The sequence below is a fragment of the Fukomys damarensis genome, unplaced genomic scaffold (assembly GCF_012274545.1).
Source record: "Fukomys damarensis isolate Sample0158 unplaced genomic scaffold, DMR_v1.0_HiC HiC_scaffold_20, whole genome shotgun sequence".
NCBI classification, from domain to species: domain Eukaryota; kingdom Metazoa; phylum Chordata; class Mammalia; order Rodentia; family Bathyergidae; genus Fukomys; species Fukomys damarensis.
Genome location: NW_022900932.1, coordinates 41827143 through 41842055, shown reverse-complemented (window position 1 = coordinate 41842055; position 14913 = coordinate 41827143). Strand labels below are relative to the sequence as shown.

Sequence of the window (14913 nt, the reverse complement as noted above, 5' to 3'; positions counted from 1 at the left end):
GGAAAGAAAACTGGGGCCAGGGATTTAGCTCAGTGGCACTGCACCTGCGTCGCAAGCACAAGGTCCTTAGTTCGATCCCCAGAACACACGCACGTACGCACACACACACATGCATGCACACACACACGCACACACACACACACAGACACACACACACGCACACACACAAGGAAAGAAAACTGTATTAAGGTGACACACTGATATAGCACATAGCAAATAAACAACATGAACATTAACGTCAGTAAGGAAATACATTTAAAATGTATTATTTTCTTCTCTCAGTAAGTCTGTGTAGAACAGCATTCATAGACATCTCATAGGACCACAGAATTAAATCTCAGGGAATGAACTTCACATTCTATTACCACTAGTTGGATTGCTATGTGAGTAAACCAAGTAAAAGTAAGCGAAGATGATGAAAACCAACATCTACAGATTAAGTGACAATGACTGAAAAATGAAAAGAAAGTAACCTAACATCAACATAAATCACTCCCCTCGCAAAAATCACAACCCACTTCAAAAGTGACTAGAAACTATAACAGATGCCAAAGGCAGTTATCATGTTCAGTGTACTTTATAAGAACTGCTTAGATTCTTAGATGATTCTGATAGCCCCTGGCTATGAAATACACTAAAATGTCAAGAACTTTATGAAAGTATATCGTTTTCTTCCCACTTCAATCCTACTAAAAGACTTTACAAGGCAGGGGGTCTGACAGTACTTGGGATTGAACCCAGGGCCTTCACATTGAGCTATAGCTCCAAAGGTCCTGTTAAGTTGTCCAAATTGGACTAAAACTTGCAATCCTCCTGCCTCAGTCTCTCACAATGCTGGGATGCTAAACATGTACTTCCATATTTGGTGTAAACAGGATCTTGAATCTCTTTACATAATATTCAAAATGTTGAAGACATAACTGAAAAATCACTCCTCTCCAGAACTAGGAAAATCACAAGTCAAATGAGAAAAGACAATCAAGAGATGCCAACAATAAGAGAATTTGTATCCTGGCATTATTAGCAAGGATTTAAAAGAAGCCACCATAAAAATGCCTCATTGAGCAGCTAAACACGTCTAAAAAAATTATTAGCAAGAAAAACAGAAGATGTAAAAAAAAGAGACAAGCAGTGAACATTGGAAGATGCAGAAACAACTCCAGAAATACTCAGCCACCTTATCTTTGACAAAGGAGCCAAACACCCTCACTGGAAGAAAGCCTCTTTAGTAAATGGCTCTGGAAAAACTGGGTTACCACTTGCTGAAGATTAAATCTAGACCCATATCTTTCACTCAAATCAAAATGGATCAAAGATCTAAATATAAAACAGAAACAGGGCTGGGGATTTAGCTCAGCAGTCTGGTGGCCTGCATCGCAAGCACAAGGATGATCCCTGGTACCAAAACAAAACAAACAAACAAAAAAAAGAAACAATTTGCTTGAAGATAGAATAGGTAGAACTCTCAAACACATTGGTATAGACAAAGGCTATGAACAAAACCTCAGTTGCAAGGGACTATCAACAACTGGGAACAACAATCAATAACTGGGATCTTATCTTATTAAAAAGCTTTGGCACAACAAGACAAACTACCAACAGAGTGAAAAAAATCAACTCAAAGTATGGGAAAAAAAATTTGCAAGCTATTTCTCAAAGGATTAATACCTAGATTATATAAAGAACTAAAAAAAAAAAAAATCAGACTTCCCTCTCAAATTTAAAGATCCAATCCAAAAATGGGCATCTGAAATGAACAGACATTTCTCAGATGAAGAAGTAGAAACAGCAAATAGATACATGAAAAAATGTTCAATAGCACTGTTCATTCAAGAGATGCAAATGAAAACAACACTGAGATTCCACCTCCCTCCAGAGAGAATGACTGCTATGAAGAAATCAACCAGTAACAATGCTGGAGGGGATATGGGGAAAAAGAAACCTTTCTCCACTACTGGTAAGAGTGCAGACTGGTGCAACCACTGTGGAAAAATCACTGTGGAGACTCCTCAAAGAACTAAAACCAGAGATTCCATCTGACCCAGTTATTCCTCTTCTAGGTATCTTCCTGAAATAATTAAATGCATCCTACCACAGCGATATATGCACACCCATGTTTATAGCAGCACAATTGTAATAGCTAAATCTTGAAAACAGCCCAAATGCCCATCAACCAATGAATGGATAAAGAAGATGTGTTTTATACAATGGAGCACTACACTGGCATGAAGGATGAGCTTGAGACATTTATAGCTAAATGGATGCACTCTGAGATCATACTCTTAAGAGAAATAAATCGAACACATATGTTTAAATACCACACTGTTTCTCTGGTGTGAGAAACCAAAAGTGGAAATAAGGACTAAAATGTACAATAGACACTGGGAAATCGGAAGAAAATGTTCAAATGAAAAGAGGAACAAGGGAGGGGGAAAAGGAAAAAAGGGACAAAAGAAAATTGAAGGAAAAAATGGAAATAAAGCTTTTGTACATGGGGGGGTAGGAAAAAAGAAGCAGCAAGATATATCAAGTACTGGTACAAACTCCCTATGATAAATGTTATCATTATGCATATCTAAAATGCACTAACTAATGTTTTCCTTAAAGGGGGGGCCACCATCTGTAGTCCAAGCTAGACAGAGGCTGAGGCAAGATCACTTTGAGCCTAGGAGTTCAAGGGCAGCCTGGGCAAAACATTAAAACCCCATTTCAATTGAGAACTATAAAACTGTAAGATGCCAATACCCTGCTCTGAGCCAGGCATGGTGGTGCACACCTGTAATCCCAGCAATTGGGAGGCTGAGGAAGGAGGGCCAGTACCAGTTTTGAGGCCAGCCTGGGCTACATAGTGAGTTCAAGGCCAGCCTAAATTATATAGCAAGACCCTGTCTCAAAAGAAAGATGCAATACTGAAATAAAGAACTTTATTGAATGAGTTCAATAGCAGCTTAGAAATAACACAGGAAAACCCAGTGAACTTGAAAACAGATCAATGGAATTCACCCAATTTGAACAAAAAGAGGTAGATATAGATAAAATCTCAGGGCCTATAATAAAAGATCTAACATTTATGTCATCAGTCATAGAAGCAGAAGAGAAAGAGTATAGGGCTGAAATATATTCAAAGAAATGATAGATGAAAATTACCCAATTTTGGTAAAAGGTATAACCTATAGATTCCTAAAGCAGAACAAATCAAACTGGATGAACTCAAGTAATTAAGTAGACACAATGTAATCAAATTTCTAAAAAACAAAGACAAAGTCTTAAAAGTGGGTACAGAGAAACTGCCTATAGGGGAACAATTAACTTAAATAATAATGGGTTTCTGATCTCCCAAAGAACAGAAGGAAATAAAATAACATACTGCAGGGCCGGGGATTTAGCTCAGTGGCTCCACCGCCTGCCTTGCAAGTGCAGGGACCCCGTTCAATCCCCCGTACCAAAAAAAAAAAACAAAAAAACAAAAAAACAAAAACATACTGCAAATACTGAAAGAAAAGAACTCTCAATCCTGAATTATATGTCCAAGAAAATCCTTTGAGAATGAAGGGGAAATTGTAACACCCTCAGACAAAGGAAAACAGAATTTGTAGTCAGCACATTTACCCTTAATGACAAAAGTTCTCCACTCTGAAGAAAGTTTGGAACTTCAGGAAAGAACAATTAAAGTACAAAAACAGGAGTAAATATAATAGAATATCCTTCTCCTTATGAATTTAGAACATCCATAGGCAAAAAACAAAACAAAAAAAAGCTTGATATGTTATATAAACACACATGTAAATGTTTAAATGGCGCATAGATTTAAGTATAAAACACTGGAATAGGATTGTAGCTCAGTGGTCAATCCCATTTAAAATATGTAAGGCCTTGGGTTTGACTACCAGCACTGCAAAAAACAAAAGAAGAAAACATAAGTCTAACTGGAGTGTGTGTAAGCATGTGGGGCTAGCAAGTGATGAGGCTATAAAGCCTCATCATACTCTAGTGCAGAAATCAGCCAAGTTTTTCTTACAAAGCAGGACAGCAAGTATTTCAAGTTTATGGTGTATGAGTGATGCAATGGCAGCTGCTACTGAGGCGCAAATGCAGTCAAGGTAACACGTTAAGGAACGGGCATGGCTGGGTCCAGTGAAACCGTAAGCACAGGCACCCAGCTCGTGAGACGGTGTGCCAAATCCAGCCCCAGTAAGTGTGCTTTTCATCAGTGGTATGGGAGAGAAATTGTGAAATTACTTAAAGGATGAGATTGAAGAAAATTAGAAAATATGCTGTCAATGAGAGTCAGGCTTCTCACTGTCTAAGGAAGTACAAACATGGAATATTTATGTTTGTATTGATGTAAAAATATAAAATGCACAAAAAAATTAACAAATGAAAAATCTGGTTAAAAGAATACAAGACTTATTTATGCTCTTTTTGAAATTTTTTTTCTAAATAATTTTAGTCTTATAGAAAAGTTTAACAGGATTTAAAATAGCTTACTGCTTTGTATTTTCTTGAACACTACTGAGTGGCTTCCAGATGTTTTCACACTTTTCTTCCAAAGTACAAAATCTCTCTGCCCAAAGATTCATGAACTGACAGAGTTCCTGTAAAAAATATGAGAAGGGGAACAGATTTGGAATTATGACACTTGAATACTTTTTCTGTATACGACTGATGACATGAAGTATTCTCCCATAGGTAAAAACTATACAAATTCTTGACAAGAGATCTTTAACTCTACCTCTCTAGCATAGAGCAAAATCAGTGAATGTGATATTGAAAGGATTTTATAGGAATTTTTTTAAAAAGTAAATATTTAGCAAACTTTGCTATTTTAATTAGTAACAAATTACTTTCACTCTCAAAACTAATAAAACATACTCAGATGTCATATTATGTTTGAGAACTACATTGACAGATACATAACAGTATCTGATAATACTATGAGGGGGAATTAATGCTGATAACCTCATCTGTTAAGCCATCCAAAAATATCAACAACTGGAGTTAAAGAAAACGTATAGAATCTAGTTGGGTCATACTAATAAAAATACATTGTTATGTTTGTTAATACCTGGTATCTTTAAAAACAACTTTTTGTTTTTGTGTTTTGAGATAGGGTCTCACTGTATAGTTGAGACTGACCTGGAACTCACTATGTAGCCCAGGCTGGTCTGAACTCCCAGCAATCCTCCTGCCTCAGCCTCCTGCATGCTGGGATTACAGGTGTGCACCACCATGCCCAGCTCCTAAAAACAACTTTTTATAGGCACAAAACATGGCACACTGCAAAATGAAGAAGCTATACTGAAGACCAATGAAAACCTAAAAATATATCCAAGACTTTTATTCACTGTTCAGATAAGAGTCATAACACATCAAGTGACAATGCATACCTAACATTCTGATTATTAAAAACTGACAATATTCTCATTAGTCTTTATTTAGTTTTATTTTGGTACCATGCATCAAACTCGGGACCTTGTGCTTACAAGGCAGGCAGTGGAACCACTGAGTTAAATTCCTGGCCCTATTAGTCTTTATTTTTTATTTTTGAGACAAGGTTTCACTATGTAGTTCAGACCAGCCTTGAACTCACAATAGTCCTCCTGCCTCAGCCTCCCAAGTGTTAGGATTACACCCAGCTTCATTAGTCCCAAAGTAGGGAGTAATGCAGATATTATCAGATTTATTTTCATGTAAATTTGTGTTCAAAATATACATGTAACATATAAAAGTAGGTTTAAGGCAAATACCCCATGCAAAGGTGTAAGAAATGGCTGCCATTTCAAATTGCCAAGGAACATATAGAAAAAGTACACACAAATGCATGCCTGTAAAGCAACATAATCAGTATGAAGATGAATCACTAGTAAGATGAACTAGATACCACTGGGGCTCCCAACGTCTTGTTTCATTAGAAAAATAAGCAAGTCATAGAATCTGTATCTATATTGATAGGAGGAATAAGCACACAGTGGATTGTTTAGTAAAAGTAGACCAATATTTCTACTCGTTTCTGATGTTAATCCTCATGCTTATCAATTAGGGAAGCTAACCATCTTATCTAAAAAGCTTAGATGTATTTATTCTCTCATTTTTTAATGACATGAATATGAATTCCCTCTCCCTCATTTTGCCAAGGAAAAAAACTCTTTCCTACTCAATGTATCCCATCAAGTTTTTTGAGTAGAGTGCTATCAAATTTTAATAGGCTCATTTAAATAAAACTTTAGTGTTCATTATTACTCAAGTCTTAAGAGTAACAGAAGCTTCCTATGTATCTAATACTATTGATTATGGTTTGATGGTTTGAGTTTGGTTAAAAGCCTCATATACTTAGGAACAGGTAGCACAGACAAAGCTAAATCCTGAATTGTTTTCATTTATTAGAATTTATGTGGCTATTATTAATGAGACGGAAATAAGAGAAAGCAGGGCTTAGTTTATGAAATATAATAACTACACATGTCATACTAGAAAGAAACTTCCATTACATTATGTTTATTTATTTATTTTTGTGGTACCAGGGATTGAACTCAGGACCTTGCCCTTGCGAGGCAGGTGCAGTGCCACTGAGCTAAATCCCTGGCCCACATTATATGTTTATTTTAAATGTTATAACCATTTTCCTATGGAAATAAGTTTCTTCACAAATCTTTCATCTTGGTATATGGACGGACTGTTTTCTTTGTCACTGTGTGCTTTAGCATAAGGCTCTACGTGTAGAAAATTCTTACATATAAACTGATGAAGAAGAAGTATTCTCAATTATTTTAATTATTGTTATAAGCAAAAGAACTATGGTATCTTTCAGGTTTCTAAATTAATAATATAGCACTCAGATTGCATAACATCAGTTAAGTTGTATCAATCACCACAAAACTTTGCTTTTACAGTCTTCTATCAGATATACAAGATACCTGTGAATGGGTTTGCTTTACTGTTTTCACTTCTTCACTTAAGGTTTCACACAGCTTCTGTGATTCAACCAAGGAAGAAGCTGTACTCTCTTGTAGTTCATGTAGACGGTTACACAATACACTGAGAAAGTCATCCATTTCTTTTTTCTGATCTTCTATCTTAGAAGGAAAAAAAAAAATAGCTCTTAAACAACTCTTCAATTTTGAGTTACTAAGATGGTGCACACATGTAATTCCAGCAGTAAGAGGCTAAGACAGGAGGATTGCTACAAGTTCAAGGCCAGCCTGGGTTACACAGTGAGTTCAAAACCAGAGTGAGCTACATAGTCAGATCTTGTCTCAAAAAACAAAACAGAACATTTGTTACCTTTTTAGCCTCCGTCAATGAAGTCTTGAAAATCTGTTTAAGTTGACTATTAATTTTCAATATAGACACCACAGTAGGGGATAAAACCGTTTGCAGTGAATGTAGAAGCTCTGTTGTAAGTTCATTCTAGTTTTAAAAATAAACAAGTCTTTAAGAAGAATATTTTTACTTCCATAAATCTGTCTGGCTAGATATTTTAAGTATTTTAACAACTAAACATGCACATTAAAATTCTAAATTGATATGCTCTATTCTTTAAAACCTACAGATGTATTTATATCTAGTTTATATTCAGCACGTCTCTGATAGTCTTGCCTTTAGTAATTGAGAAAATAGTCATTTAATATAAATAACTTATCATAGTTCAGTGGTGGTGAACCTATGGCATGTGTGCCTCCGTGGGCTGTTTGTATCATTTAAAGCTCTAAAATGTTCATTATAATCTAAAGAAACAGAAGTCAGAATTTGGAAGAGAAGAAAATGACAGTGGATTGATAACATTTCAGCATTCTAAGCAAAGGAAAAATTTCAAAACCTACAGGTACATTGGAGTAAAATAAATTTCAAGCAATTTTACATATCTAGTCAAAAAGGCTGAGTCCAAGTAGTTGTCAAGCCATTCAGCTTATTTTAACAGAACTTCAGGCAGTTCTGGTTCTTGCCAAGGAATATGGCAAGCTGAGGACGTAGTGTAGATTGGTTAAGTTTTGTTTAAAAAACAAAAAACTGACCTAAAACTCCTTTTACTAATGCAGTGAAACAACAGAAAAATCTAAAACACAAATGACTTAGTGAATACTCAGAATCTAGGCAAAGGATCAGCTAACACTTAAGTATTTACTTAGAAAATGTTTAATAAACCATGGAAAAAGTGTTAAAGCTCAGACGCTGGCCACACACTTCTAGCCCCAAGAATTATTACATGTATTTCTTTCTACTTTTTTATTTATTTATGGTATCGGGGATCAAACTCAGGACCTTGTGCTTGCAAGGCAGGCGCAGTGCCACTAAGCTAAATCCCTGGCCCTATTGCATGTATTTCTAGAATCCTATTTGTTGTTTTTCTTGCATTATTATCACATATTGCTGTACTATCACCTATCACTGTGGTTTCAAAATTAACAACCCAACACCCTCTTCTGGTTGGGTTAATGTAACACGACTACTCCAAGACTCTCAGCACACCAACTTCCAGCTAACAAACAAGTCATGGATCCCTTGAACTTATTTGGAGCCAAATCTTCCCTTTAGTCATTAGAAGGTTTACTAATAACTCCTGCTCTTAACCACACCAGATATGAATGAAAAATGTTTAAAAGTGGGCCTGGGAACTGGGCATGGTGGCCCATTCTGTAATCCCATCACTAGATAGGGTGAGGCAGGAGGACTGCCCCAAAATCAAGGCCAGCCTGATCTACATAGTGAGACCTTGTCTCAAAGAAAAAAAAAAAAGCAGGCCAGAGATGTAGCGCATTGTAGAGCACCTGCTCAGTGTGCACAGGCCCTGTGTTCAATCCCTAGCACTACAAAAATAAAGTTTGGAAGCTTGGTTGTACACATTTGGAAACCACTCTTGCTAAGAAAAAACACAAGCTTAAATATCACATGATTTCTCATGTAAGAAACCCAAATTATAAATGAAGAGCAAAATAAAAGACAGATTAATAGGAAGGAGGGAGGAAGATCTTTCTTAAAGGGGAAGGATCAAGACATGGAGGGAGGGGAAGGAAGGAGGTTGAAAAAAAGGAATGAAGAGGTGTCATGTACATATACAACTCTACACAAGGAATGTGAACATTATGTACTGCACACGTGTACTAAAGTAAAAAAACAAAACTAAAAACATAAACATACTTGCTTAGTGATATATCTGTCACTGTGTGCTAATAAAGCTTAGCATGAAAGAACAGTAAACATTGTGAAAATTTGTCACTTGTAACTCTGAGAAGATTAAGAGATTTACTAACAATCAATTTCTGCAGTACAGTTTTATTTTCTTCTGCTAATGATTGTTCTTCTAATATCTTATTAGAAATTCGAGAAACATGAGTGGACACATTTTCTGAAATAGATGTGAGAGATCCAAGTGCTATTGTAGTAAAGGAGTCTAACGCAGACACACTGGAAGACATCAGATCACCTGTCATGGAAAAAAAGACAGATATAAACTTGGCATAATTAAACATATTTAAATCAATTAGAACCACCCTCAAAGACGCTGGCAAAATTATATCCTTGTTGTGGAATTTTGTTTGGTTTTTCAAAGCAGGGTCTCACTGTGTATACAGTTCAGGCTGGCCTTAAACACATGGCAATCCTCCTGCCTCAGTCTCCCAAGTGTTGGCTGCGATTACAGGCATGTGCTACCTACCACGCCTGGCTGTTGTGGAATTTGTAATAAGAAGTAAGCTTAAAAGAAATGGCTCACTAGAAAAAAAGAGGCTCACTATACAAATAAGGAAAGATATACATTCTATAGTGTTCTACAAGCTGTTGATTGATTTGTATGAGTATGAGATTCCTAACTACTACCTAAGAGTTATTCCAAAAGGAGATACAATGCAATGGTTTTATATATATATTTTTCTGACTATATATATATATACATATATATATATACATATATTCTGTATACATGATATATTATGTATATTATGTATATATTATACATATACATAATATACATGATATATTATGTATATTATGTACATATTATACATATACATATATTCTGACTCTCTCCCTATATATATATATATATATACACACACACACACATATTCTGACAATGTGTGTGTGTGTGTGTGTGTGTGTGTGTGTGTGTGTGTGTATTCTGACAATATAGAAAACCTTCAACATATACATTCCCACCAAAAAACAAAATTGCAGAATGTCTACACAGAAAAAATTCTAGACCAGGCATGGTTGCACATACGTGTAATCCCAGCAATTGGGAGGCTGAGCCAGGAGGACTGCCATGAGTTTGAGGCTAGCCTGGGCTAAAAGTGAGTTCAAGGCAGTCTGAACTGTCTAAAAAAAAAATCTAGAACAAGATCCAAGAAATTTAACAGTAATACCTATAAGGAAGGAGTGAAGGTCAGGGATAAAGGGGAAGTCCTAAGATTTGTTTTAGTTCAAAGAAAATAAAAGCATTAATTAATTAACCTAAACAATATGTGCAATGGAGAGCATACTAGTGACCCTCTCATCACTGTTTTACAGTATTACTTTGGAAATCAGCCTCAAATGAAACACAAAACCAGAGTAATTAGAAATGCTTGGAAAAAAAAATGCTTGACCTTACCAAATAAGGTCTTGTGAACTTCTAGCATGGCCTTTTGTTTTGAACTGCCATCCTTAATTAATTCTTCCACATTATTAAACAGACTCTTTAGGTTTTTGCCAAAAATATTCCCAGCTTCTGCATTGTGTTGCTCAACTGCCTTCTTACGATCAAGTTTGGAATGGAGACCAGATACATCTTCTGTAGTTTCTTTAACTGTGTCAAGCAACTATACAAGAAATTTAAAAATAAATGTTAAGATAAAAATAACCCAATGACAATATCTGAGCTATACAAGGATTTCACCTACTGAGATCTAGTAAGTGTTAATACTGTATCAAAAGAAATACACACTAATGTATCCAGATATCCAGGAATGTTTATTTCTCCTTTACTAGCCATCTATATAAGGAAAATTGATTTTGCAAATTTTTTGCAGTAATCAAGCATTCTCACAAAATTTGTGTTTTATCATCTCTTCAAAAGTATACCTAATAATCTAATAAAAAACTTTATACTTTCAGTATCTTCCTCCAACAACCTTCAACTAACTGCTAAGAATTTAGCAGTTAGTAAATTCTTTTTGTTTCATTTGTTTTTTTGAGATTGGGTCTCGCTATGTAGTCTAGGCTGGCCTCCAACTTGTGATCCTTCTACCTCAGAGGAGGCAAATCTTGCTGGGATTACAGGCGTGTGCCACCACGCCCAGCCAGAAATAACTAAATTGTTAATGGCTATTTAGTTTCAATCATTTGATATCATTATTCTAAATGTCTACCAAATACAAAGGCAGGCTCTATTTTCAAAACTCCTGGTGTGGATTGTTTTCCTTTTTGTTTTTAAGTCAGCACCTCCAATGAGAAAAATATTATGGAACAGTAAAATTGTGTTTTAAATTGACAGACAAACCTTGCTGGCAGTATCGTGAAGCTTCTCCTCACTGTTTTCCAAAGCTGATGAGATGTATTCTTCTTTGATAAGTTGCAATTTAGTTTCTTGCAAATGTTTTTGAGTAGTTTCAAGTTCTTGTGTCTTATGTTGCAGGTCAGATTTACACTGGTTAAGTTCATTTTTATTATCCATAAACAACTCTGTAACCTAAATACATTAAACATTTTTTCCTTTTTATAAATTTTTAATTTCATTTTTGAACTCAGGGCCTTCACACTGAGCTATATCTCTACCGATTTTTATTTTTTATTTTGACACAGGGTATCGCTTAAGATGATAAATTGCCCAGGCAGGACTAAATCGTGCAAGCCTGCCTCACCCTCCCAGAAGGCTGAGATTACAGACAAGTGTGCTCCACTACACCTGTCTACTTTATTTCTTCAACCATCCAGTATCTATCTAGTTATCATGCCTCATTCAACAAACATATCAATGAAAATGCCTCAGCATTCCAGTTTCATAGCTTGAACAAGAAAATCTCACATCTGATATATAACGGTATTTTAGTCAACAACAGACTGTGTATATGAGAATGGTCCTCTAACATTGTATTAGAGAAATCAGCAGAGGTGTAGGTCAGTGTTAGAGTGCTTGTCTAGTATGCACAGGCCCTAGGTTTGACTACTAGAACAGTCAAGAGAGAGGAGAGAAATTTATAATGCAGTGACACCATAATGTTGTAGCAAATGTACTACTCTTGTGTCATGATGCTATAAACAAAGCTACTGCTGTATAAGACTACAACACATACAATATACAACCACATATCTGATAATACTGGACTATGTGTTTATATATCTTCTATACTTTTTATCATTAGTTTAGAATGTACTACTTTAAAAAAAAGTTAACTGTATAAAAAGCCTCTTGCATGCAGATCCTAAGAGGGATTCCAGAAAGGCATGGCTATGATAGGAGAGACAGTTCCACATGTTACTGGTCCTGAAGATCTTCTAGTGAGACAAGCTGTAGAGATGGAAGACGGTAATTCTGATGATTCTCACCTTGTATAGGTCTAGGCTAGTGTGTATGCTTGTGTTTATGTAGGTTTGTACAAATACCGTCTATGATGTTGCAAAAGAACGAAATCACCTAACTGCATTTCAGACCATATCCCAGTAGTTAAGCAATATTGAACTATCTTTCTTAAAACAGTGTATTTTTTTGTATCACATCTTTATTGGTACATGTTTATAGCACACAATGATCATACTCTTCGTGTGGAGTTGGTAAATGTACATAACACATCCCAACTCCTTTTTATCCTCTTCTCTTCTCGCTCTTCCCTCTACCTCTTGAACCCTTCCCCTTTGCAGAAGATCTATCTCCCTATTTTGTATTATCTATCTTTTATTTGCTCTTATTTATGCTTGGGATTTCTCACAGAAGTCATGTGATGCTTCAGCTTACATATCTGCTTAATTTCACTTAACATCCATTTTCCTACAAAGTATGACTCAAATTTATCCTTTTTTAAGCTTATCTGTCTTTAAAGTACTACTCCATTGTGTATAAACGCCACATTATAAGTGTATTAACATTAAATATCAAAATAAAAGACTTCCTTCACTATTATTGATAACAGTAAACATAAAACACACTCTGTGAGCCATCAAGACATCAGTCCTTCACATTCTAACATTTTCTTTTAATATTTGCTTTTCACATAACATTAAATACTGTTTTGATACTTACCTTACTTAGCTCCTTCTCAAGAACACCAATTTTTTCAATGAATTCCACAATCTGCTCTTCTTGAGCAGTTAATTTTCCACTCATGGTTCTAAAATAAAGTTTGAGTTTAACAGTTAACATTTTTTCTAAATCCCACAAAGTATCAGAATCTAATGCAATTGTGACAGTTAAATAAACTTGTCTCCACCACTTACCACCATCGTAATTACACCTAAATATTGGTAAGCAATAAATACAAACTACAAAGAACAAAAGTATTCTCAGTCTTTGTTTTACATGGAACATTTTTCCTTTGACCTCCCTTCTGAAAATCAAATCTTTACCTATGAAAGGGAAAACAAGTGAGAGTGTATCAAATTTGAGAAGCTGGAAAGCTAATGGAGGACTGTAACTAATTGACAGTAGAGATAGTGAGGATACTGTATAATCTAAGTGTCTGTAGTCTGGGATATGGAATATAAAAGTGATGATACTTCCTAACTCCTGAAAGTTGGAAGAATTTGAATCTGGAAGGCAAATGAAGTATCACAAAAGGAGGGGGTGAGCTCAGGGGGCTAAAAAAACCTAGAGAACTTAAAGTTATCCACAGAGTAATACCATCCACCCAACACAAATACCATCACATCACCACAGACTCTCATGAAACCAAAGATTATTCTAGAGCAGTTTCTCAGCTAAGCACCACTAACATTTTGTACCAGATAATTCCGTTGTGAGAATATCCTGTGTATTTTGGGAGGTTTAGTATCATCCCTGATCTGTCCACTAGATGCCAGTAGCACACCCCAACCCTTGCCACTGAAATCAAAAATTGTCTCAGCAAGGCACAGTGGCACATGGCTATAATCCAAGCATCACAGTCTCAAATCACACGTGGAAAACTCAGTGAGAGCGTGAAAGAAAAAAGAAAAGAAAAGGAGGACAGGGAAAGGAGAAAGGAGAAAGGAAAAGGGGGAAGGGGGAAGGGGGAAGGGAAAGGAAGCAAGCTATCTAAAAAAATACAGGGGATATAGCTCAATGTTAAGATCCCGGTTTCAATCTTCAGTACAACAAACAAAACAAAATTCTCTGGACATTACTGAATGTCCTCTAGCAACCCTTCCCTCTTCCTTGACATCCATTGATCTACAATAACTGTATAAGAACTTCTAGCTTCACTTTGACCAAACATAATGGAGAGTTGGGAGTAAGGTAGTCTGGAAACAGGTGTTCAAGTGAACATATACATACTGAATGTTGTGAATCTCAGCCCTGTGCTCACTAATCAAATAGCAGCAGCCAGGGGCAGGATTTAGCTCAGTGGTTCCACCACCTGCCTCGCAAGCACAAGGACCTGAATTGAATCCCCGGTACCAAAAAAAAAAAAAAATCAGCAGAGAGAGTAATCGTTCTCTAAGCAGTAGAAGACAAAGGATGAATAGAACCCCAGAAACAAAAAAAAAAAAAAAATCAGCAGAGAGAGTAATCGTTCTCTAAGCAGTAGTCAAGGTGAGTCTTTGCAAGAAAAATTAAAGGCCATGCCCAAAGGAAAGTTCAACTAAGAAAAACCCACTTTTTACCCAGAGTAAACCCACAAGTCCACAAGCCTCACTAACATACAAAGCTGTTCCTTAAATGTGTTTGATAACTATTATTTATTTTATTGGGAGGAGTAAGACAGGGTCTCACTCCACAGCTCAGGTTGGCTTCAAAACACATGGTGA

The 14913-nt window shown here is 36.0% G+C and overlaps 1 protein-coding gene across 5 annotated transcripts in view; it reads right to left on the bottom strand.

Annotated features, from left to right (window-relative positions):
- The window catches only part of Kif11 (kinesin family member 11), a 57285-nt gene that overhangs the window by 12253 nt on the left and 30119 nt on the right, over positions 1-14913 (bottom strand). For all 5 annotated transcript variants that reach the window (XM_019208673.1, XM_033766656.1, XM_033766657.1 and 2 more), the window contains 7 exons: positions 13211-13298; positions 11474-11662; positions 10586-10793; positions 9249-9421; positions 7282-7407; positions 6915-7073; positions 4489-4595 (listed from right to left, as the gene is read on the bottom strand). In XM_019208673.1, coding sequence (XP_019064218.1) covers positions 4489-4595; positions 6915-7073; positions 7282-7407; positions 9249-9421; positions 10586-10793; positions 11474-11662; positions 13211-13298 — 1050 coding nt within the window. The remainder of the gene's footprint in view (positions 1-4488; positions 4596-6914; positions 7074-7281; positions 7408-9248; positions 9422-10585; positions 10794-11473; positions 11663-13210; positions 13299-14913) is intronic.